Source organism: Pezoporus wallicus, unplaced genomic scaffold (assembly GCF_028554395.1).
Source record: "Pezoporus wallicus isolate ANWC-B61680 ecotype Strahan unplaced genomic scaffold, APGP_CSIRO_Pwel_v1 scaffold_6446, whole genome shotgun sequence".
Classification (NCBI taxonomy): Eukaryota; Metazoa; Chordata; class Aves; order Psittaciformes; family Psittacidae; genus Pezoporus; species Pezoporus wallicus.
Genome location: NW_026636264.1, coordinates 7290421 through 7316890, shown reverse-complemented (window position 1 = coordinate 7316890; position 26470 = coordinate 7290421). Strand labels below are relative to the sequence as shown.

General features: G+C 37.4%; 1 protein-coding gene across 1 annotated transcript in view; it reads right to left on the bottom strand.

The window, feature by feature from the left end:
* Nucleotides 1-362: 362 nt before the first annotated feature.
* The window catches only part of TRPC6 (transient receptor potential cation channel subfamily C member 6), an 86220-nt gene continuing 60112 nt past the window's right edge, over nucleotides 363-26470 (bottom strand). Inside the window, exons 3-12 of the mRNA XM_057399768.1 lie at nucleotides 25592-25777; nucleotides 25028-25192; nucleotides 20134-20347; nucleotides 18066-18293; nucleotides 15882-16146; nucleotides 12878-13073; nucleotides 11041-11244; nucleotides 3882-3965; nucleotides 1934-2009; nucleotides 363-982 (exon numbers count right to left, since the gene is read on the bottom strand). Coding sequence (XP_057255751.1) covers nucleotides 831-982; nucleotides 1934-2009; nucleotides 3882-3965; nucleotides 11041-11244; nucleotides 12878-13073; nucleotides 15882-16146; nucleotides 18066-18293; nucleotides 20134-20347; nucleotides 25028-25192; nucleotides 25592-25777 — 1770 coding nt within the window. The 3' untranslated portion in view covers nucleotides 363-830. The remainder of the gene's footprint in view (nucleotides 983-1933; nucleotides 2010-3881; nucleotides 3966-11040; nucleotides 11245-12877; nucleotides 13074-15881; nucleotides 16147-18065; nucleotides 18294-20133; nucleotides 20348-25027; nucleotides 25193-25591; nucleotides 25778-26470) is intronic.

Below are 26470 nucleotides of genomic sequence, written 5' to 3'. Positions count from 1 at the left end.
CTTACTGGCTTTATATCCAAACCCTACCCTGAAGTTTGGGAGTTTTAGTTCAACACATAAAAGCTGAAGAACTTGGAAATTCTGGAGCAGATTAGAACTTCAAGGATTAATTATTTTTGATTAAATAATTTTTCTTTAGGCCTCAGCAATAGCTTTTCATAAACTTGGTGAAAAATATTTCTTTCCTAATGTGCTAACTCCCGTTGGAACTTAGGTATCTTTCAGGATACGCCAGTGGTGACAAGGATAAGTAGGGAAAAGTGTTAACACAGTGTGTGAGCATTCTGCTATCTACCTCTTCAAGGAAAAGTTCAAATAAATTATTACATTTGTAAGAAAGGCAGATACAGCTTTTTTTTCTTTTTTTTGCTAGTTGGGAATGCTTGAAAAATTAAATATTTTATGCTGATATAAATACGTAAAAGTCTGGAATTTTCTTCTTTTGCTTCACTAAAATATATGTAAGAACATCTATAAAAGGAAATTTGCAAAAATAATCAGTTAATGTAGGAAAAGTTAAGGTTTATGCTTTTAATCTTTCATGACTGGGCTTATCAAGATTCCACTGGAATTCTAAAAGAGGTAAATGGAATATTAAAATTATCTCAAATTGAGTATTCTTCAGCAGGTAAAGAATAAATATCTTTACTCAAGTGGTATCTCCTCCCTGCCATAGACATGGGGGATTTGCCACTCTGTTTTTTTCAATAAAGCATTGGAATGATTTAATTTCTGAATCTGTTGTAGAAATGTGAGCTAGACTTGAGCAAAACAGAAATATGGCTTTAAGTGAACTGTTAATGTTCTGTTGCATTTCTTCATCATTTAGGTTATCTCTTGCTTTCTTCTTCCTTAGAGTCAATTGACAGTTTTTCCCCAAGTTTCCTTATAAGTTCTGCCAGATCTTCAGAATTTTGAGATTTTTCCTCAAGGAGTTCATATCGAAGACTTGAGATGTCCTGTTTAATTTCTTTCAGTTCACCTGCAACAGACATTAGAAGACCACACTATTAAGAAACACAATAAAAAATGAGCATATTCAAATATCTCACAGTTATCAAGAGCCTTCTCTGGATTTCTTTGCTGAAACACGAAAAGCCAATTTCTGCTGCTTATTGGTGAATGGTGACTTAGGGATAGGAATATGAAAATACAGTTCAGGAACCAAATCTGAAGGCAGAAGTGCGAGAGATCACATGAGTTCACAAAACTCAAATGATAAGTTAAATGGAATCTGCTCTTCTGCTGCAAGAGAGATCACAGAATCACAGAATCATTTAGGTTGGAAAAGACTGAAGATCTCTGAGTGCAACTGTTAACTTAGCAGTACCAAGTCCACCACTAAACCATGCCCCTAAGGGCCACATCTACACGTCTTTTAATATGTCCAGGGGTGGTAACTTTACCATATCTCTGGGCAGCCCGTTCCAATGCTTGACAACTCTTTCAGAGAAGAAATTTTTCCTAACCTACAATCTAAACCTCCCCTGGTGCAACTTGGAGCCATTTCCTCTTGTCTATTCCTTGTTACTTGGGAGAAGAGGCTGACACCCACCTCACTACAACCTCCTTTCAGGTAGTTGTAGAGAGTGATAAGAATCAGCAATAAGAACACACAACGGGGAATATGTACAGGAGCGTCACAAACCAAGTGCTGCATTAAATGCAGCTTCACCATGGGAAATGCGTGGTCATTATTAGAAATAGCAACACTTTCCACAAGAAGTGGTTAGATCATTAGTAGTTTCTGATGGGAGAGCAGAGACAGAAAGCTGCATCTCTTCCTTAACTTCATGTTAATTTTACATCTTGAACTTGTCAAGCAGACAGGCAGATTAAGTATTTTGGTAACAATTTTTGAAGTGGCATATGTAGCCACTTCAGTTTGTTTTGATTCTCTGGCTAAGGACAAACATACAATTAATCAACTTACCTTCATTGACTTCATCACTTTCCTTATCTATCTGAGCTTTCAGTACATATCTTTTAATGAGACGCTTCATTATTTTCTGCAGAGAAGAAAGATACTTTTCTTAGTTGGACTTTCTAGTGACATTTTAAAATATGAGCTCTCTTACCTTGTGCTGCATACAGACATTTCAGCATAGGACTTGCCAGGTTAAAAGGAATGTAATGTAAAAATCTCTGCTTTCATCTATGGTACATATTTAAACTGCATGAATCTGCACATATATTTACATGAAAGTTAGAAAACTAAACACATCTTACAAATGTTATCATTCACGAAGCTTAATCTAATACTGAAGTCTATCAGAATGATTAATAAAGACCTCTGCAGCTTTGATCTCCATGTAGGTGAAACCATCTAGCCTTTATTGCTACCAGAAGATGATTAGCAGCGCTAACTGCTAAACCCTTTTGCCATAAATTTATTTTAATTTTTTTTTTTTTAGATTATATTTGATAAGTTAACTTTTCCTAACATTAGGCTTGGAGAAAATGGGCCCCACAATTCTAACTGTCATTTAAGCATCTCAGCTGGGAATCATTTAACCAAATACAGTTACTTTCTAATGTAAATATACATATCTGCGGTAGTCACCTTTAATTCCTTCTGTGGACAGAAAAAGCAAACCTGAGAGCAAAGTTCATCTCAGACAACTAAAATGAATCAAACAAATCACACTATTACAATGACTACCCTCTCTGCTAATAACAAGTGGAACCTAGGCCAGGAAATTCCAATGTAAACTTCACCGTTCCAGGAAAAATGGATTCTGCCCTTGATTATCCCATTACTTCAAATTACTTGAGTAAGATCAAGGTATCTAATTACCTCTGAGGATCTGTCTTTCCTGTATTTCTGTAGAATACTTTGGGTTTAGTATTTTCATATGATGCAACCCATGACAACACAATACTTTTTGGTTTTCATTACAAGACACAAAATATACACATGTTTATATGTCTGGTTTTGTCTCCACAGTAACAGACTTCACCAGAGGTGGTTGTGAAGTGAATCGTCCATGATTAATGATTCCAGACCACCACTACAGTCATGCTTGCAGGGTCAGCAGCTGTACTGTTTATTCTAATAATACAAGAATGTTTCAAATACAAAGCCGCACATTCTCACATTTAGGGATACATTTGTAATCTTAATATCTGCCACTGTATAATGAAATTGGCTGGTTTTAGAGTATTTAGAAAAGACTTGCGCAGAAGCTGCACAATGTAAGAGTGGAGCTGAGCTACCCTGCCCAAAGGGAAAAGCTTTTTTGTCTTAAAGAACTTATTTTCTGCACCCTTTGGCATTCAAATGATCTTGGCCCAGGCAGGTCTTGCTTCTTGCTTTCTACCAGCTTTGCAGTATTACAGGAAGGAAAGGAGAAGCCTCTGGACCAGAATAGCTGAGCTTTACGTGGACTGTGCTGGGTGTTTCATACTTAATTACACAGAGGTTTGCACTACAGTTATTGGGGAGACAAAGAATAAACAGACTGTACTGACAGCATAAAGGCTGAAAGGTATTTGCAGTGCATGAAGTATTGGTGTATAAAGATGTGACACAATAACCTAAGCAGCTTCAGCAGATGGAGCAGGAAGATTCTGTGATTCATTTTGTTTTTTCTAATTCACACTGTGCAGTTGAGGACTCAACCTGCCTCTAAAATTAAAAACATTTTTCAAGAGCTTTAAAATGTTGCACATTAAAGGTAGTATTTAATAAGCTACAAGGGAAGAAAAATATCCTGGTTGTACTGCAAATGCCTAAATAATTGCATTTATTTATTATATATACAAGGTCTGTGGATTTATTCTTGATTCATATTATTTAACATAAATGCAACACTGTCCTCATGCTGTCAGTCTGCCAGTTCTATACATGATCTCATTTAAAAATAAATTGTTTTTTTTACCTGGTATTGCCTTGGAGGATTGTTTAAACTGTTTAAGTGGATTTCATCTGAGCTTCTTATACTGGATTGTTTCCTTTGACCAAGCTGAAATGGAAACATAATTTACAGTGCAAAATAAATAGAAGCACAATATGGTTAAATTACCTCATGCATATATCATATGACAGAACACTAACTGTAAACTCAATTTGGGAAGTATTCGATTACTGTGGTAAAGTGCTCATGAAACAAACCCTTTCAGACTTTGATGCAGGAAAGTGAGAACTGGGAAGTTTACTCCCTTTATTCTGCCTCTCACCTACTCCTAAACATGCTCAAATGATCAAAGCAGAGCAGACACCTCCTCACAGCCTTTCCCTCTGCAGAGGAGGAGGACCCACATTAGGAGGAGGGCAACACAGGTGCACCACAGCTTCATAGGCAATGGATGAAGGAGTCAGGGCATGGTGTGGGAGAAGTCAAGGAAGAAGGAGAGGTAGCTGCATTATTCTTTTCCTTTCTTTCATAGCACTTGCCCATATCTAATGTCACCTACACGACCACAAAATACACAAGGTGTTTGCTTTTCCACTCACTTGCACTAATGGCTGAACGTAATCTGTTATTCAGGTCATGCCAGGGACCACAAAATTATCAGCTGACATTTCTGAGTAGCATCTTCTTTACTAAATATACTGAAAGGGTATCACTCCCTGATGAAACACCAAGGATGAAAATTGCAGGCTTCATGACTGATTTACATCTTTGAGGACTAAAGCATCACAAAATGGTGAACTGAGGCGCTGGCTGAATGACCAGGCTGCAGTAAGAGTGAAAGGCAACTGTCAAAGTGAAATTAATATTACTTTAGATTGATAAAGGGTCCAGTTCAATGAGTAGTAGTTTGAAGAATTAAAAAGAAAGTGAAATATAAAACATGATTGATGTGGATGAGGAATAAGCAGGACTTAGTCTGCAGCTGTGATACTATTCATGATCCTGTTACTTACCAGTTTACATTTAATGTGCAACTGCATTTAATTTTATTATTTTTATTATTTATTAATTTCAGGTGTTGGTTTTTTATTTTTATTATGTATTTTAAATGTAATCTGTCATGCTGGTTACTGGTTTCAAATTTATGTTACATTGGTTCACTTCAAAAGTTAATCCAGTGCTTAACTAGAACCTGATTTTCACTAGAAATAGCAAAATCAGTAACACATGGTGAAATTAGTTGTGACAAAGAGCAAGCCTATAAAACCAGACACACTGCAGTATTTTTATTTTAAGTTAGACCCTTCAATATTCTTTATTTTTTGAACAAAATAATTTATTTTTACTTAGCTACAGCACCTTGGAAGTTGGCACATAAATTAGACTTGTATCAATCACTCCACTAAACCTGCTTAAGTGTAGCAGTAACACAGAACATCTGCTGTACTTTGCTGAATGGCCACTTGGTGGCAGAGATTGCCAAGATTTCATTGTAACTTCATTTTTACACAAAATTTTTACAATCTCTTTAAGCTTCATGCCTATGGCTTTTTCCTTTCCTCAAAATTACTACTAAACTCAGTCTGTCACATTGATGACTGAACTAGAATTCTTTTTTTTTTTTTTAAGTTACAATCTATTGAACATTTTCACATGAATAACAGGAGGAGAAAATATGCAATTCAAATAAAACCAGGATATAAACGCTAACAAAAATAACTCTCCTCCAGGAGCTGTGTGAAAGAAGCAATGCAGCATACAGGGATCACTGCTCTTAGAAAACACCTTCTTCTTTGAACTTGCTTTCTCTACCATTATTTAAAGTCGATGCGATCAAAGAGTAATGCAAGTACTGCAGCTGTTATGTGAGCACTTTGTTAAGTTCTTAAACCCCAGTTTCAGAAGCAGCTGGCAACTTGCAATGCCAGGAGAAGGGCAGAAGGAAGGGACTCAAAATTTGTTCTCCCATAACCAGAGATCACTTCTGAATATTTCAGAAACTGTTTTATACCAGGTAAGCAAAAGTTAACATTTTTTTATTGTTTGAGTGAGAGTTTAAAGTTCTTTCAATAACCAGTTCTTCCTTATTTCTATTCTGAAGGGCCAAGTTTTAAGAAAAAGTATTAAATACATCATCAGTTTTTAGCTTAGGAAGATGAACAAGTTCTGCAACACTTAAACCATAAACTTTCTAATTCATGAGGCTGCTTTTCAATCTAGAATAAAACTCAAAGAGTTTCTTTAAAACTTTCCTTTTTCTTCATTTATTTCTCCCCTTGTTTGAGTTTCTTGTTCACTTGATTTTTAAAACACCAGTTCTAGCCTAAAACAGAAGAAATCTGCAAGTTTTAACCAACAGCCTGAAAGAAAACATCTTCACAGCCTTTGCTATTGTATGTAGATATGTCTCAAGAAATTAGTTTCTGGTGTGCTACACTTTGAACACAGCTATGTAAATCACCTGCTGTCTAGCACTGATGGCATCTGGCTTCATTTTCTGCCAAAGGTAATGAGGGCAGAGCTGGCTTTAGGGGCAGAACTTCTGCCCTTCACATCCTAATTCTTGCCTTTACACTCACCCTGGTGCTGCTCCTGCTTTTGCACTGAGAGAATGCAGGCTCTGCAGGAGAAAGACCCCCAGGCTGGGGGTGAATCAGTAAACTCAAGTGTGTGTTAACATTTCTGGGCATTGCCATCCAATATCTTCTATCCATAAACTTTTAGTGTCCTCCCAAGTAGGATTTGCACGAGAGCAACTGTTTGCCTCCTTTTGCACAGTTTAGCAAACGGAGTGGTCTGGGGATGATAGCTTGCAGCAACCCTACTTGGGGAGGAAAACTACTTGAATAGGGGCAAGCCATTCCAGAATTTGCCTTAGTGCCCAGATAAGCTCTCTGTCACATTTAATTTACTAGCACAGAAACACCCAACAGATCTTGGGTCTGGTATTTCCAGATCTCTTTGCACAGCTCATTGAGTTTATAGCAGCTCCTTGCAGAAGTAGCTTCTTACTCAGCACTCACAGCAGCACCAATCTGCTCAGCTCACCACAGGATGAGTCCAAAGTCAAAACCCAAAAAGCCTGCAAATGCCTTTGAGACAATGACGTAAACCAGACTCAACAATAGCGAATCATCAACAGTGGGTCAAAATGTGACACGAAAACACTTTAGTTACTTTTGAGAAGTGTGAAGGATGGCAGCATCTGATAGATCCAGATAAAGTCAGCCCCACAGTATGTGGTGGTCCAAAAGGCAATTAAAAGTGTAATGCTCTGGTAGTATCAAGTCATAGAATCATAGGGAAAAGCTGAGGAATGAATAGGTGTGGTTCAGCTGCTTTATTACGGTTTTCACTGTAAAAGCTTTTTTCTGTTGTTTTTTTTTTTTTTTTGATTTAAACTTTTATAGCTTCTTTGGCTAGAGAGTAAGCATATTTCACTTAGCATTAGCTATACTGCAATCTGCAGTGAGCAGAAAGCATTAATATATGAATTGTTATGTTTGAATACCATTTTGGAAGGTAATGAAAAAATACAGCTTCTTTCCTTAGGGTGTAAGAACGAGATTTTAAAGAGTATCTGTTTTACAGCCACATAAAATTCATATTAAAAAGTCATTAAAAATAAGCTTCTAACATACTCAGTGCTTTCAAAGTCACAAATTAAGTGAATTAGGAAAAAGTAAAAAAAAACCCTTTGATTTGTTGTTTCTTGCCAACACTCAATTTGAAGTTTATATGCAGCTCCTTAAAGCCATGATTTTTCAGTGATGTCTTTATCACTCATGGAAGCTGGGAAATTGATGGGCATCAAGTAGCTTGATGAAAAGTTTTGCAAATGTCAGTCATCAAAAACTTCAGCAAATGCAGTCTCACGTCCATTGAGTGTTAAATACATGAGGAATAAACTTCCCTCAAAAAATTACGTGAGACCTGTGAAATGCTAGAAAAATAACTGGTAGCACATACGAGACATCTGAGGTTAATAAGAATCTTGACTTCGGCGACAGTGTTTGTAGTATCTGTGTTTGTTTTTATAGACTATTATGAACTTAACCAGAGGCAAAAGCTTGTTATAGGCACCGTATTTTTCCCCAGGACTGCAACCAGTTTCTTTTCTTTACTCTTCAACTGATAACTGTGATGGTAAAAGCACTTGTCACATTGGTGACAGAGCGCTGACAGATGCATGTAAATTCTTTACTGGTCCCCAGTCTAATAATGAATGATTATTGACTACAGACTCAAGAACTCCTTACCTTGAGAAGACCTCTGCTTAGACTACTGCCTATTTTAACAAAGATCCTTCCATGTTAAAGTTTCCATAAAGGACACATTTGTTCTGCCACCATGACAAAGCTGTAATTTCTTTTTTGTGTGAATGTTACTATACGTTCAAATTCGTATTTACTATCTCTGATCAGCTGTCTTGCAAAACTCTTCTTCCTTAACATGTTATGACAGTGCTAGTCTTTACACTTCAAATACCACCTAACACCATGTGTTATGTCCCATGTTCTCCTAAAGAAATTAATTTGATTCATATCAAGACACTGCAGGAAAACCAGACTGACTACAAACTCTTTAAAAAAGCCCATGAGATACAGCAATGAATCAATTCAAGTGCTTCTACTGCACTTGTGTAAATAAAATATAACAGAACGCTTCACAATAAAAAGCAGTGGCACTCTCAGAGGAAGCAGCAATGGGCTTGTATTGGGTTTGCATGGCTAGGTTTCGGTAGTGGGGGCAGCTATAGGGGCAGCTTCTTTGAGAAGCTGCTAGAAGCTTCCCCATATCCCACAGAGCCAACGCAAGCTGACCCCAAGGCAGACTCACCACTGGCCAAGAGTAACATACTTAAGAGGAAAGAGTTACTGTGCAACAGCAGCCAGAGACAGGAAGGAAGGACTGACACTGGAGAAGTTCATGGAGGACTGTCTCCTGTGGGAGGGACCACACCCTGGAGCAGGGAAAGAGCATGAGGAGATCTCTGAGGAGGAAGGAGCGGCAGAGATAATGTGCGATGAACTGACCACAGCTCCCACCACCCCTGCGCTGCCTGTGGAGGGAGGAGTTAGAGAATTCATCAGTGAAGTTGAGCCCAGGAAGAAGGGAGGGCTGAGGGAAAGATTGGGTTTTATTTCTCATTACCCAGCTCTGATTTGATGAGTAATAAATTAAACTGATTTTCCCAAGTCGATTCTGTTTTGCCCACGGTGGTAATTGGTGAGTGATCTCTCCCTGTCCTCATCTTGACATATGAGTCTTTTGTTGCATTTTCTCTCCCCTGTCCAGCTGAAGATGGCAGTCACAGATCAGCTTTGGTGGGTGCTGGGCATTCAGCCAGGGTCAACCCATGACAAAGGAGGAATTTATAAACCCTTCCCAGGCATGAGAGGGACGTGTGAGGAACGACAAAGCTCATCTTAAGCTCACATTTGCAAGGACAGTACAAAGAGCTTGTACTGCTAAAATAGCAGCACAAGGCTGAACAAGAAAAATGTGGCCTGTTGCTCAGTGGGGCAGGGGATTTACTGACAGCAGATTCAGCAAGCGCTCAGCGACTTTGCACATTCTTTGCCTCAGGTTTCACCAACAGTCTACCAGGTCTCTGCACTTAGTGGAGGTACTCGAAAAGGAGAGCAAGCAGCTGTGGAGAGGGTCAAGTCAGGGGTTACTTGAGAGAACTTGACCCAGGCAAGTCCATTAGACCCAATGGGCTGCATTGATGGATGCTGAGAGAGCAGATGAAGTCCCTGCAAATACACCATTGTCTTTGAAAGACAATACTGGGAGAGGTCCCAAAAAGGCTGGAGGAAGACAAACATCAAACCCATCTTTAAAAAAGGTCAAAATGATGCCCTTTGTAAATACAGTTCACTCAACGTCCCTTCAGTAACTGGCAAAAGGATGTATTGAGTACTCTTGGAGCACATTTCAGGACACATGGAAAAGCAGATTATGACTGCGAAAAGTAAATGTGGATTTATGAAAAGTCAAACCGATCTAATCATCTGTATGGCTTTCTGAGATAAAATGACTGCATTTGCAGATGAGGGAAGAGCTAGAGATGTCATCTACCTTGACTTTAGCAAGAGTTTTAACACTGTATCCTAGAATATTCTTGTACCCACATTAGGATGTTACTGCCTGGATGGGTGGATAACTAGATGGGCAAAATCGTGGCTGGGTGCTTGTGCTTAGAAGGTAATATAGGGGTCTTGTCCCAGGACATACCCTTTGAAACATTTTTAACAAAACTGGTCGTGTTAGAGGAGGTGTTGGAGCACACTCCTGTCAAGTTTGGAAAGCCAAACTGGGGGGAGGAAGTGTGGAGCTGACAGTCTTGAGGGCAGGGATGTCATCCAGGAGGACAAGGCTGGCAGGAACCCTGTGAATTTCGGTAAGGACAAATGGGAAGGAATAATTCTTTCAATAACACAGGCTGGAGAATGGCTGGGGAGCAGCTTGGCAGAAAAGGACCGGAGAAGGGGAGCTGAGGGACAGATCAAAAGGTATTAAAAAACAGCAGCAAGTTCAGCAGAGGGTCACAAAGCTGTCTGGGGCTGGAACACTTTTCCTGTGAAGAGACACTGAGAAATATGGACTTGTTCAGAAGTGAGATGGATTCGGACATACTTAACAGCATATAGCAGTGTGAATGGGAAGGTCACTGAGGGAATGGATTTGGGGTCTTCACAGTGCTGCAGGACAGAAGAGGAAAGACAGCGGACATATTCAACTGAGAGGTAAAAGCAGCAACTTATTGCCCATAAGGGACAGTCACAGGCTGCTCAGAGAGACTGTGCAGTCTCCATCCTTGGAGGTTTCCAAGATCTGACTGTATGAGGTCCTAAGCAACCTGGCCTGACCTCAGAGTTGATCCAGCTGTGAGCAAAAGGTTTGACCAGAGACCTTCTGAAGTCCCTCCTGGCCTGAATTATTTTCTGATTCCATGACAAGAAGCAGGAAGAACTGTAAATTTACAATGGTATTTCTAAACTTAGAACTGATTGCAGATGTAGACAAGTACATATGAAAACAAAGTAAGAATTTAAGTCTGTACCTAGTGACTGACTTCAGTATGGACTGTGTTGGGAAAATCATGAGAACAGGTCAACAACAAAAATGAACTTTTATTTTTTTAAATTAGCAGCCAGTATACACATTAGAAGATTACCTTGTTCATCTCTGCATCTTCCTGAAAGCTCTTCTTTTGGCACAGAAATGGTTTAGAAATACATTTTTTGATTCTAAGTAGGAAATAAAGCAAAGATTTGGGGCTTGGCACTAAATTGAAGGGTACTGGAAGAGTTCTCCCTTCTTCAAAGTAAGAAAACCAAAGTTTAGCCCTTGCAAATTTCCATTCTACATCAGCATCATCCTGTAAAACAGAAACATGGCTGTTAATAAACTGTGAATACCACCTTGACTACTGAAGATGCTCTAGCTAAACCTTATCTTGTGTTTTGAATGTAATTGGCTGAAATTAATCTCAAACAGATCAAGAACTTGTTTATAATCTGTGAAAACTGAATTTCAATGAATGGAACTGTTCTTATTAACCCATTTAAAATAACGCAATTACATAAGAACAAAGTGGATTTGATTTAATCACTGATTACTCCACAGTGAGTGCTAACAGTCTGCAATACAGGATTCACAGAGATAGACCTCTTTGTAAACACACTGATAAGAACAAAAGCTCTGAATTAAAAGAACACAGTACAATGCCCAAGTTAGAGATTCATGGCAACACTCAAACTGCTTGGAACACTGGCACATCTGCAAATGGAAAAACCCTATGTTAACATAACAAAAATGTAAACCTCTCTATAAGACTCTGATTTCTTATCGTACTGGTCTCTTCTGTAGCAATTAGTCTATAATCTGGTTTGTGAAGAAGACACAGTATTGGAACTTTAAATTAAAAATTTACTCTGTTAATTAAAACATGATAAAAAAAAAGGTGATTCTCCTCCAATTCCTTCTACTTGCTGGAATATATAATTAAATCAAATATGCTATCATCACAGTGGTTTATGTTTAACGTTAATGACAGCCAAAACACTCACTTTATTCCTACCTATAAAGTTCAAGACGGCTTCCTGCAGACAGGACTGACCTCATGTTCAAGAACATAACGCAATATTGCTGTAGCTTTTTGTAGAAGCTGTTTGTATCCAGTCACAACACTTTTGGATAATAGCCTGGTTTTTTATTGCTCTGAACCTGATAGCTTGTTCCGTGGCCTCCTGAGTCAGAAGAATCTGAGCCTCCCTCAAGAACGCATGTTGTTCTTGCTCAAGCTGGACAGCACCACTGCTGCAACCCAGAGACCAGAACCTGGGACCAGAGTGGTGTCAAATCTAAGTCTGCTACTTTGTGTCAAAGGTGTCACCTGGGGACGGTTGGGATGGCCTAACTTCTGGAGATCTGATTCCTTTTTTTCTAAGCAATGATAATGATTTAGCCCTTTGTTTTCCATGGCATGCAAAGTTCATCCTGATTTTCAGTAGCCCTGCTGGTTACTCTGTAAAGTTTTGTTCACAGCAGAGGACTAGAGCAACAGCTGTTTAAATAAAAGAAGAATACAATGTATTATAGACCTGCTTGCAAGATCAAGGCACAGGAACAAGAACATCCCTGCAGCATAGGGGCACTACTCCCTCTCATTGTTATTACTTAGGAATTGTATTTATGTAATAACCACAACTGAGGCGAATGAAAGATTCACAGTCGCACGATATAACCCTTCCTCTTCAGGAACATAACATAGTACAACAGCAATTTCTTAGTCCAGTCTAGTTCTTAGTATTGCAAGCACATGCAGCAGGGTAATTTCCAGGTATTTTATAATATAAATGTACTGAGGAATGGGTATTTTCTCCTATTATATAGGAGAAATAATATGTGTTATTTTTCTTAAATAAAATGTGAGCAAGAAAATTTTCAGATCTTGACAATTAGCTGTAACAGTAAATGTGGTGATATTTCATAATAAATGTAATTTTTACCTCAATTTCCTGGAATGAACTGTTGATCATTGCAATAAGCATGTTGAGTAAGACAATGACCATGGTAACATTATAGACTCCATAAAGGACATAACCAGTATTTTCAATAAATTTGTGTTTATAATTGATGACAACTGATTTAACTTCTGAGAGTCCAAATATAGCCCAGAACAATGTCTTGAAACTTTCTTCAACACTGAAAGGAGAAATTGAACAGACACATATGTTACTGAAGAAAAGCTGTATATTCTTATTGTTCAAATTGCCAGTTACCGTTTTTACACAGTGTACAAATAGTTCCATTATAATGTAGAACTCTACCACAGTGATATACAGAACAAGCAGACTATCTAATTTCATAGGTACAGGCTGTTTCATAATGTGAGATTCCTAATATTTAGGACTGACAATAAAACCATCTCATTCCATTTAGGAATTACATACACATTCTCAAAAGAATATTACAACGATTCACTTGTTAACTACTTTAATCTATATGCTATGCTCTTGCTGGTAATGTGAATCTAAATAAAAATAATCAACCTGTAAATATGTTATTTTAATTGCACCATTAGTTCACTCAGACTGAATTATTTCACCATTAATAGGACTGACACTCTGAAACTGGGAAGAAGACGGGATCTGACTGAAAATCAGCATTTTCCAAAAAATGGGTCTCACAGACCTTAAACATCCAGTTGAGTTCTCACTGTACCACCAATCCAGGGTTAAGGCAATAAGCCATGGTGTGGGCATACTGATTTTTTCAGGTTAGTTCATTTAGATACATGTATTTCCTCTTAATCAGCTTATATATATATATATATATATATATACATATGCACACATAAAGATAAATCCAAACCTCTGAGGTACTTTCTCCTGTCTATCTCCATCTGTTTGAAGACATACTTTCTCTTGCTTTGATGAAGAGATCTCAGATCCCCATGTCTAAAAATGCAGACGTAGCATTGCAAAGCAAAATTTGGATTTTATCATGTTATTGTTAAGAAAAAAAAAGTTAACTCCCCCTAATTCTTAGTTGTGAATTTACTGTTTTGTAGCTTTAGGTACTTTATCTACTGTGTGAACTAATAATACTGAAAAAAGAAACATTATTTTCCCTCTTAGCCAAGTTTGCTTCCTGGCTGAGTATACTTCATAACAGCAATAGCTTGAAGATCATGACAGCCAGACATGAAGAAGGCAAGAGCTGCAGAGCACACAGAAGAATGTTTCCATTGAAGTGATTTATCTTAAAATCACATCTAGAAAGGAGAGGCATGACAAATGTATGCCAAATAACCCCTGAAAGACAGTAAGTTCAGAATTTCTATTTTTACGGTGGAGAGGAAAAAAAAGAGCAGGTCAGGAAATAGTCAAAAAAAAAAAAAAGGAATATATTTTCTCCTCCCAAGATGGACTTGGTTATTGCCATTGGAAACTATTGAGAGGCAGTCCTTAAAAAAGGAATTAGATTTATGGGGTTTTTTTAACCCTTAAGACTATACAGAATTGTCTGAACTAAAGTACAAATGTTTTCTCATGTGTATCACACTGCAGTGATTAGTCTGCTTCAACTACAGATGTCAGCAGCACGTGATGGAGGAACCAGCCTTGCTCCCATGTGCTGCAGGGAGGGGCTGTGCTGCACTCTGACCTACCTGTACCAAACTCCCTCACAGGCAGAATGCCGTCCCACAAGCTCCCCAGCCTGTGTCCTGAAATCCTTGAACAACCCTGGGAACAATATGGAGTGCTATTACAGATTGCACTGCCAGATCATCTGACATATGCCCATCTGTGAAGGGCTCTGAGGTACTTCTGTTTTTTTATGAGCATCCTGAGCCTAGTGCAGCTCAGGAGGCTTTGCCATGGTCCATTGGGATGCCCAGCTCCTTTTCTGCCAAACTGCTTTTCAGCTGGTAATCCCCAGCCTGTCCTGATGCATGGCGTTCTTCCTTCTAAGGGGTAGGATGTGGCATTTCCCCATGTTAAACTTTACAATGTTCCTGCAGCTCACTTCTCAAGCCTTTCAAGGTCCTTCTGATTGGCATCACAACCAGCTGGTCTATCACAACCAGCCTATAACTCTTGGTCAACCACACAGGCCCCCTGACACCTCTGCTTGATTTGCTGCCCATTGAGATGGACCAATCTTGAGCACTGAAAAGACATTCTTGAAAATCAGTCATCTTCACTGGACTGCCCTTCTCTTCACGGCCTTATGCCATGAGAGTCTTCCCTGAAGAATCCCAAAGTCTGCTCTCCTCAAGCCTGGGGCTGCAGTCCTGCTATTTGCCTTGTTCTCTCTTCTCAGGAACCTGAACTCTGCAATCTCAAGGTTAGCCACAGCTGCTCCCAACCTTCACATACCCAACCTGTTCTTCCTTGTTTGTAAAAGTCAGGTGTTGCAAAGCTCCTCTCCACATTAGCTCCTTGATCATGTATCAGGAAGTTATTGTCAATGCCCTCCAGAGACCTCCTCAATTGCTTGTGCCCTGCTGTACTTTCCTTCCAGGAGGTATCAGGGTGGTTAAAAATCCCCATGAAGACCAGATTCTGCAAGTGTGAGTCTTCTTCCAGTTGTCTGAAGAAGGCCTCATCTGCTTTGTCTTTCTGATCATGCATTCTGTAGCAGACATCCACTACAATATCACCCATGCTGTTCTGCCTTCTAGTCCTGACCTGTAAGCTCACACTGGCTCTTCATCTATCCCTAGGCAAATGTAGAGGCATTCTGGCTGTTCTCTCACATAAAGGGCAACTATATCTCAGCTTCCCAGCCTGTCTTTCCCAATTTATTATGGTATTGTTAGGATCAGAAGCTCAAGCTCTGATTTCAAATATATCCTTTAAGCACTAGAGAGAAAATGACTACTTAATCAATGCTTAAGAGATACAAATCTTATAAAATAATTACTAAACTTAATACATCAATGCAAGCAACTGTTTTTCCATAAAACCAGCCCACAATCATCATAGTTTAATCAGCTGTACTTACGTTGTGAATGCTTCATTTTGTTTTGCCCCCAGATAATAGGAATAGAGATTAAACATGCCTATCATGAAAGCCACAAACACCATGATAAATATCACCATGAACTTGAAGATGTCTTTCACAGTTCTGCCAAGTGATATCTGCAGTGGTCCAAAGCTTTCATTAGCTGGTAAGATGTAGGCTATTCTGGAGAAACTTAACACTACTGCAATTGCATACAGGCCTTCAGATATGATCTGAGGATCAGATGGATCCCAGTTTATTCTGGCTAGAAACAAAAGATGAGAATTTCCGTTAGCATTTCAAGATATCCGTACAGACCTATGGGAGGTCTTTTTGGAATAGCAACTGGACAAAACTGGAAGAAACCCTGGGTGAGTCAAACAGTACTAATCACTTATGTTTAACCAACTGAATTGAGCCAGGTAGCACTAGAAACATTTCACTGCTTCACTGACTGTATTGATTAGATCTCCACTGATTATAAATGTGGGCTGTAAGATCACTGAGGTAACTTTCTGGGAGTTGAATCCCAGCCTGCTAGAGAATTTAAGTAAAATTCACCTTACAGTGTCAATTGAATACATTAAATTAGAAATGTGATTTGTTTTAGCTACCCAAAACAAATTGTTTTGATGTGAGGATTTGGAATCATTAAATGCCTTCCATAACTCTAAACCTGTGGGAACAATAATTTTTCTCTACTATTTCTATTTATTTCATCTTTTTACTCATAGTGAAACAGCTATGGCCCTTTCCTGGCACACACTGAACACTCATTCTATCACCTTTTCTATCGTCATCTCTATCAATCTCTTCTGTTGAAGCTAATCCACTTGTGCAAATTACTTGAACACCCTTTAGATCAATGAGTGAGTGTGACACTGGTCTTTGACAGGAAACACACTCAGCTGCAGAGGACAGAATTCAGGTTCAAATCTGTACTTAAAGAAATATTTACAGAAAAGTGTCAGAGGAAGAAATCTAAAGCAATATCCTCCAGAATCCTTCCTTGCTGGAGGTTAAAGCACTGCCTGATGATGTGGGACACTTAAATCCAGTTCACTATTGTGCTTCAGGCAAAGAGAAGAGGTTAACCTGGGATAGGTTCTCTACTCCCAGAATGCTGTTATCCATGTTTACCCTACTGTAAAGCCAGCAAAATAAATGAATACTTTATACTACAATGGCTGCCATTTGGAAAAATAGTAATTTGAGCTGCTAATTAGCACATAACCATTTAATAAGAAGTCAGTTATTTGTACAGCTTTATAATACATTCATACCCAGTGATGCTGAGCATTAGTCAAAACGACCTTACATACATCAGAAAATTATACTCTTCAAGGAATTTACTGCAATGCCAATGTTCATGTACCCTGACAAAGTAATAAACTACTCTGGTTTTAGGCACAACAAGGCTCAGTTGGTGCATTTTCATTGCCTTGTTAGCTGCTGCATGTTTCTTACAGGTATGTGCATGTTTTGTTTATTGAGCTCCTCACTGCAAAGCCTATTACACACTGTATTCAAATGAGAAAATGTCTGTATGGCAAAAGACTGCACATTTTCACATAAGCAGGCATACCTGTGTTAGCTCTACCTCAGATTTCATGGGTAACTAAGATCAAAGATGGCAGTAAACAGAACTTAATTTTTCCTCATTTGGGCAAAATAGCTTCTAGACACTTCTCATATATTCTACGCAAGTTTAACATTTTTATTTCTTATTGGTAAAGACAGTGGATTGAGAACTATTAAAATAATATAAAAGTCTCTGAGCAAAGGCAAATATTGGTTATGTTGGCAAAACGGGTTTAAGAAACTCCTGCATTTCATTGCTTAGTTCTGCCCCTGCATTATAGTACATCATATTTACAGTTGTACCAACACAAGTGTTTGCAGGATAGCATTGTGTAACTGAACAGATCAAATGACCTGGGTTATAATAATATTTAAAATGGGGGATGACAGTGGGGTTATTTCAATCTTAGATCATTTCAGCACCTGATGTCTAGACCAGTCCCCAAAGAGCTGTGAGAACTGCGATGAAATAATAGGGATGAGAAAGAGAAGAAGGGATGGGAATTATCTAGCAGTATATTGTAGAACTAAATTATTGGCAGAAAATCAATTCATCTTCATCAGTTTATTTAGTTAAATCTTAATCATGTACAATTAACTCACCCAAGGTGTAGTATTTTATGTTGGGCTCCAGTGTTGGACTTGTCAGATCTTTCATATTTGCATCAACAAAGTTCTGGGCTCTGGATGCATGCCAAAATGCCATAAACCTTGCTATGAATGATGCTGCAAAAATTGCTAACATACCAAAATCAAGCATATTCCATAACTCAAAAAGGTATTCCTTTGGACCCTGAGACCATATTTCTTTACATTCAGACCATATCATGCCTGTATAAGACAGAACAGAGAAAAGAGTGTGGTTTTTTATCGTTACATTTATCTGATATTTTATTTTCTATAAGATGCTCCAAGTTGCAGTCAAATGCAAAACAATTTTGGTCAGTGGGAGTTTGAACACAAACTAAAATCCTTGAACCTGCCAATTCATATACATCCCAATCCTTCTTTCTCATGTGAGTAATAAAAACAGTCTTTCATATCACTTTTTTTCCTGTACAACTACAAAAGCTCTCAAAAGGAATAATGGGATATGAGTATCACCATCTGTTACAGAGATAGGAGGAGAGGGGAAGAGCAGAAATGTTCTGATATGATCATATAGCAGTGCTAGAACTAATAGCAGAACTCTCATTTCCTTATTTGCAGAATACCTTGAGTACAGTCTCTTTTACTGCAATTGCAAATACATGTGAAAAAACAGCATGAAAGTATGAATCAGACCTAATGCTTCTTCAACAGGGAACAGGTATCTGATTCCTAATAATTTTCCTTTCATAATAAAATATAGGAGTACAGTATTAGTTTATGGTACCCTTTTTATTGAGCAAATCCTTGTCCTTTTCAAGATAAAATTTATTTAGTCATGAACTACATCTACAGGATTCTAAAGAGAGACAATAAAAAAATGAATTGAAACAATGTCACTATTTTTTCACTTACCAAATTGTCTGAAGGAACTTTTCATCATTTTCAGATAAGAACAACAATAATGTTAATTACAGTAACTAAATTCAATGCTACATCTGCATGCATTGAACCATTTTTTTCATAAACCATCTTATGCATGACAGAGAAATAAATAAAAAGATTGAATTAGAAAACTAGAACTTCAAATTGGGAAATTATTATTTACTCTGTTATTATCAGATGAAAACATTGATATTTATGGACTATTTGGAAATCTAAGTGCCGTGCTATTCCTATAATACACAATGATATTATTTTATAGATAGCTTTATGATGAAATAAATAAAGATTATCAGTTTTTCAAAGCTCTAAGAATCAGCTGGCATACAAATGGCTCCCATTTCAATCACATAGAGCTCATAAAAGCAAAATATTTTAAATTAATAAGCTTTTGAATAGAAACAGATTTTTACTTAGGTTGAATTTAACTCTTCCATATTACTGTCTTAACTAACAAGCAGATCCCAGATCCTTAAAATACGTGGTCCATTGGTATAAATGGTATTGGACTTGTAAATAAGAATGAGACGGGTAAAATATTTTTGAGGGTACATGCTTAGGTTCAAGTTCTGATGCTGAATAGTACTACATTGCCAAATTGAAGAGGTCAGCTCAGAGTACTATTCATAATATTAATTTCATCCTTAATTTGGGAAAAAAAATCTACCACTGAATGTTCAGGGGCTATATTCTTCTTCCCTTTTGTCGATAACACATCCAGCTACACACTATCAATTTGCTGGCATACTTGCAAAATACGAGAAAAAGAAAGAGACAACTGGACACAAAAAACTTGGCCCATGACATGGAAATCCTTCCACTTGGGGGCTGACACAGCCTGGCTAAAACAAAACAGAAAACTCACAGATGCTTTCCTTTGATAGTCATAAAACTGAACATATTTATATTGAGACAACGTAGATTTCACCTAAGTCTCTAACCTGAATGGCTGTGATTAGCTAGGCACATGTAAATCCCACTGACATCCAGTAAAAAATACAAGGCCTGTGTGGGAATGTAGTCAGATGAATAAACTCCCTTTGTTGCAATTTTTACACATAAAATTAATAGCAAAGGATTAAATTGGATCCAGCTTCATTGAACCATAGCAAGACAAATTTAAGTGAAAATTACTTTTTACCTATTACCCAAGAAATAATGAGCATCTCCATCCATGAGAAACACGATGTTTTCATCCTAAATAGCTGTTTTACGTTGCCTGTCGTTTCATTAGGTCGAAGTTTGGTGCCATCAAATCTGTCAGCTGCATTCATGACAAGCAGACCAAGAAAAATGGTGAAAGAGGCTGCATGGGCTACAAACTTCATAAATGGTCCACGCATTATCCTCCCCAGCTGCAACAGAGGTTACGAAACACAAGGATATTGCGTTGCCTTCTTCAAAAATGTATAGAAAAGAACAGTGACACAGATAAATACGTATTTCAATAACATTCAGGAACAAACATTTGGAAAAAGTTGTTTACTATGATGCCATACTGGCAGTCACCTTTAAAAGTTCCTACTTATTTACTATTTTCAGTGGGTAAATCTACCAGTTTCACCATACATGTATTTTTAACTCAGTGTTTTGAAATAAATCTGTAATTATTTGGGGGCATCTATGTCTGTTATAGGTAATCAAGGGAAAAATGTACTATAGTTGTTGAATTTCTTACATGCTAGTCATCTTTATATGGCAACAAAGACAATGAGATTTTTATACTAAAAACATTAAATCATCGTGAGAAGTGAATTATGACTAAAGAATTCTGGTTTCTGGCTGATGTGATACTCAGCTTAGCACAATTGTTGTGCAGTTTTCCCAACATATTTTCCCTTAAAAAAAAAATTCATGAGGCCTCAAAAAGTCATATCTATAGCTCTGTATAGGGTCTTCATCTCCTTCCTGACTTCTTTAATGGATACGTCCTCAATTTGTCAGGATGTCACGGATAAGAACAACTTTAAAATGGTTTAGAGTGACACTTAAAAAATTGAAGTTCTATACAAGCTCACACAAGGCTGAACTTCTAGCAATTATTTATTTTGAGAGTGCCTGTATTAATAGTAAAAGTCTCAGTTTGCTCACTTGGTTAGCAGCTGCAGAAAAATACTTTTCAATATTAGATTAAGACAGTATCTCTGCCAAAATTCCCTGGAAAGAATTGAAAGCAAGTGTCATGGATCTCAGCTGAAATGTGTAACAATCTGTGGTCTGGAAAAGGGAGGGGAAAGCAGAAAGATAAGTTATTTGTATTCACATTTTTGCTACACTTGTTTCAATATCAAAGTCAGATTTTTTCTGACCTTACAGTCAGCTTTTACAGAAACACAGTGTAAGAGGATGTAGCCAAGGATGCAATTCTAAGGTCTCAAATACAGATAACAGTAAGAGAACTAGACAAATGTAAAAAGAAGATACTGTTAAAAGAGCACTGTCAAGGTTAGCAGGCACAAAATTAGATCTTCTTTCTCTATTATATTGTTTCACAAACCCATGCCATTCATTACTTTTCTCACTCAATAAAATTAATTTATCTTTTATTAGATAAAATATTGCATCAGCCTCATAAGATTAACTTCAATGACCAATTATTTTGCTTGAACCACAAAAAGAACAGGTAACTGTCATGGGGAAAGATTTTATTTCAAGATAGGAAGGAACAGTCATAAACAACACACAATAAAGCAGAGCTGAAAAATGATAAAGTACCTTGACAGTGTCCTTTTAAATGCATTATTCTTGTGTTCACAAATGAAGATGGGGTTAGGAGACAAGATGCCAGAAAGAGACATACCCAGAAAAGAAGTAAAGATACTGAAGAAAGTAATGTTAATATATGCCTTGTTCAAAAAATAGAAAATTTAAAAGACTGAACTACTAGTGCCCTCCCTTCCACCCCTCAAAAGGGACAAAAATAGTCTTTTACGTACATGTACTAAAATCTCCCTTGGAAGTAGGATTGACTATGGTTGAACTGATAACACAAATGCTGGAAGCTATTATGACATTGCCATGTAACAATGATCCAATAAAATCTTTAAATGACACTTAAAATTCCCAATCTCTTTACAGAGAAGGGATAGGTCAGAAAGTATGAATCAGGGAAATTAAAAATAATATGTAAAAACAAGGCCATAACCTTTAAAGTTTGGACTCTTCTATAAGCTAGAGTCTCTCCTTAATACACTTTCACTGTGCATTTTGACATAATATATTTCCTCCCCTTTCACAGACCAAGGCATGCAGATCAAGACATGGTCTTCTAAATGCTCAGAATCTCATTCTGTAACTTAAGTGGGTTTCGGTTTTGCTTTCTTTGTTTTTTTCTGGTTTCTGATCCTTTTCACTATAGTCTTTGGTTTGCTATAGAGTTTTGGAGAGTGTTTTGTAGATTGGTTTGGTTTAGGACAAGATATACACTAGTTACACTGTGGATACTTCAACATGTATCTGTCTGTATACAGGGTCACCTGAAATCACTGAGGACTCGGTCAGTGATTCACATTATTTCCCCTTGTGACTCTGCAGAAACAATCATTATCATAATGTGATGGAGTATGGTATTGATACAGAAATGATAAAATAGGACTTTATGTAGCACACTTGTCACAAAGGAGAAAAGGACTGATAACAAAAAATATAATACTTATACTTTCCTAGGAAAAGCATTTCCTAGCTTCTCATATACTGGACATAGCATTCAATTTCTTTTCCCCTACCACAGTGTGAAAGAGGAATACGTACAACCCTCAGAACATGCTTCTAGAAAACATGTAGGAACGTACCAAGTTATTTTTTTAGAAATGCCAGCCCAGGAGGCTGGGAACAGTGAAAGAAGACTCAATTTCAAATCAGATCCTTCATCTTGGCCAGGGGCTGAGTAAATTATTTAAGAATTCATAAAACTAAAATCCTAAATTCTATTATTAATTATAGCTGAACATCATAGACATTACAGATTTTTGGAGATAACTGAAAAGAGTTCTTACTCTTTCAAAATATCATGTAACAAAATAGTATTCTAGAGGTTTAGGGTTAATTATGTCAGTTGATACACTGAATTACCAATTAGAAATGCAGAGCAAACAGGTCACAAAACTTCAAAGTGCCTCCATGTGGATTGCTGGCTGAAACCCAAATAAGGGGCAATTTTAATTCCTTTCAGCATCTGACTCTAGTGAATTCCTCTCAAAACAACAGGTTTTTGTCCACGTATTTCTATGAATTTTCTTTCAGATATGAAACTCTCAATTCAATACCTGTGGGTCAAGCTCAAGTTATCATTTTCCTAAACATAAAACCAGCCAGCTGTATAGGTAACTGACAGAGATGTTGCAAATCTTGTAAAGATATTTTTGTCTTTCTCAGAGCCATGGCATCAGAATATAAAGAAATGTGTCACAGTAACTCCACTGCAAGCTGTTATTTTCCCCACAAATACTGTGAGTATTTTCACTCTTCTGTCACTGTGCCCTACAGTGCCGAACCTGGAAAAACAATGGGTACTTTATCTCAGTAGGAGAGGAGATTTATAAAATTCCATCTATTCATACACAGAATAGACTCTGCTGATACCGACCATGTTCCATATTGGAGCCATCCTATCCTGAAATCAAAGAGTGAATATTTTTGTCTTCAAAAAAAGCAAAATTTGAGGTATGAGTGAAGCACAAGATAAGAAGTGGGAACTAATGAAAAAAAGGTGGATTAGGTTTTATATTTGCAGAATGTAATGAAACAAAAAGCATTCAACATATATATCACACAATGAGACAATTAAATAGCGACAAAGGATGTGGAACCTTAAAGAATGTTGTCCTTTGAACCTTGACTTTAAAAAGGAACTCTGAAATAGCTTTCTTCAGAATGCACAATGGTTCAAAACTACTTTAAGGTACGATAAATCATTGGAAAAAGGAAAATGACAAATAGAAAGTCACTGCTAGAGCTGAAAGGCAATTACTGAAGTACGTTCAATCTCAAGGCATGTTGTAAGACAAAAGCATTCATAAAAATCCCAGTCACTATACACAGAAGTGAAAATTATATAACCTATCTTTATTGTCCAGACTGAAATAAATGAAAAGCATGTCAAAACAAAAAAGGCCCACCTTTCCCCTCTCAGAGAAGAATAAAAAACAAACAAAACCAAAACAACACAAAGGGCTCAGTCCTCCCTTTCAACCTTCCTCTTCCCTTGGAATCACCGCATGTGTACAGGATTCAACCTGCTAAAATCATAGGTGCTATACTGTAACCCATTGAATAAACCCTACATGTCCCTTTTATTCTCTCTAATATATTCTCTAGGGAATTTTCCATCAGTGTCCATTTAAAATGGATTGTGACCAAATAAAACAGAGATTCAACATAAAGTTCAGAAAGAAAGGTCAGAGACTGTAATCCCTCTTCAGTGGAAAGGTTTTCTATACTTCATATACCATTTGAAACAGACACAGTGGTAGCATCCAAATCCAGCCTGTGCATTCATTATAAATAGAGGCAAAGGAGGCTGTGTTACTGCTTTAAAAACCTCCTGATAAGTATAAGCACTGTCTTGACAAGTCAACAGTTAAAACTGATGATGATTGTTTTAACTTCTGGCATTCACATTTCAGTGACTTCTATCTATTAATTTTTAATAATAAAAAATAAAATTGCCTTTGAGGTAACTGGAATCAACCCACAGCCTGAGCTTAGCCTATATCTGAATCAATGGGAAATGATCCTTTGCATCCGCCTACTACAGCAACAATGAAATAAAGAATTATTTCACTCTGTTTCTGAATTACAATTTCTACAACACAACTCTTGCTCAGCCATTGTAATTTAATATACACAGCCTTTAACATAACACATTTACCTGTCTTAATTATGATTGTCCTAACACGCAATCTTGAAGCCATTCCATTAAAATAACATGTTTCTACAAGTAATTGATAGTCATGCTTTATCTTTGCCAGACTGGAATCTACATACAGATGATACAAGAGTTAGTAAAAGGCCATTACAAGATTTCACAGACTGACCTTACTGCAAGGAGCAATCCAGTAAGCCATGGAAAGGAAGGGCAGTCCTACCGCAACAGCAAGAACAACCAGGAACTTCACTGCCATGGTCTGCTGCCGTAAACCTGACAAATTCTCGTACCAGATTGAAAGAAGCTGCTGTTGGCAGTTTGGATGTGCTACAAACTGTAACAAAGAAGAGGAGCACAAAAAAGTATTGCTTTCAGAAAATCTTTTATTAAAATAACACCTATAATGAAGTACATTAAGAATGCTGGAATAGCAACAACTCAAGCTCATATTCAGAGGAGCACTAACAAGGTATAAGAAAAAGTTTTTTGATGAGCATAATCCCAGCATGCAGGCATGTGCTATCAGCAACAGTAAATCCATTAATTAAATATCTATTATTTTAATGACCCTGTGTTCCATCACAAACTATTATTTTCCATCTAAGGATAATTAAACATAAACTTTATCTGGGCAAAATCTAGTGTTACAGGCTATCAAAACATAAACATTTAATAACAGCACAATTTAATACCACTATCATGATATGCATGCTTGGTCAACAAAATTGCTTACTTTTTTAACTTCATACTTAATGGCAAGTTTTAAGCGGCTAAGGCTGGGGCGACCATGTTCTCCATTATTATGGCTCATCTCTACATCACCATTCAAAATAGCTTCCACTTCTTCTGTATTTCTGCACAAATCAAGGAGTCCAACTACAAAATCCTTGCATTGCATAGACAATTTCTTGTAATCATTCTAGAAAAGAAAAGAAAAAAGAAAGTAACTTCTTGTTTTGACCTAACATGAGAGAAATAGTTCTACATCCCAGCTACGCATCTGTAAGCATCAATAGCTTGTTTGCATCTGGTCATGTTTTTGTTTTTTGTCTGGTAGATTAACAGCACTTTGGTATCAGACATCTGCTTCCCCTGAACATTCAAAGAGTAGGATTTGTCTCACCTTGGTTACCTTGGACATCTACATTATCAACTTTTACAAACAACTTCTCTAGACTTGCTTTAGAGCCAATTGGAAGTTAAAAAACAGAAACAAAAACTTTCAGAAATATAGTAGGACATCCTTTAATGACTATTTCAAGTTTTGAGTCACTGTTTTCCAAAAGGCATAAATCAACCAGAAAAAGAGAATTTTGATCACTGCAATCCACAGATCATTAACCACCCCTTACTTGCAGCTGTGTTTGGGTCATAAAAGATTAACATAGCTAGACAGACAGCAAGTCAGGTAGCTATAGATACAGATGGATATCTAAAGCTAAAAATTATGTACAAACATACTGCCCCTGGCCTAGACCTTACAGGAGATTTACTCATACGTGTGTCAAAAATGTCCTAAAAAGATGAAACTGCTGTAGAATTTTTCCCAAAGAATAAAAATAAAACCCTCCAAACCACCCCACACCATACAGGACTGCTCATGCAGTCTCTG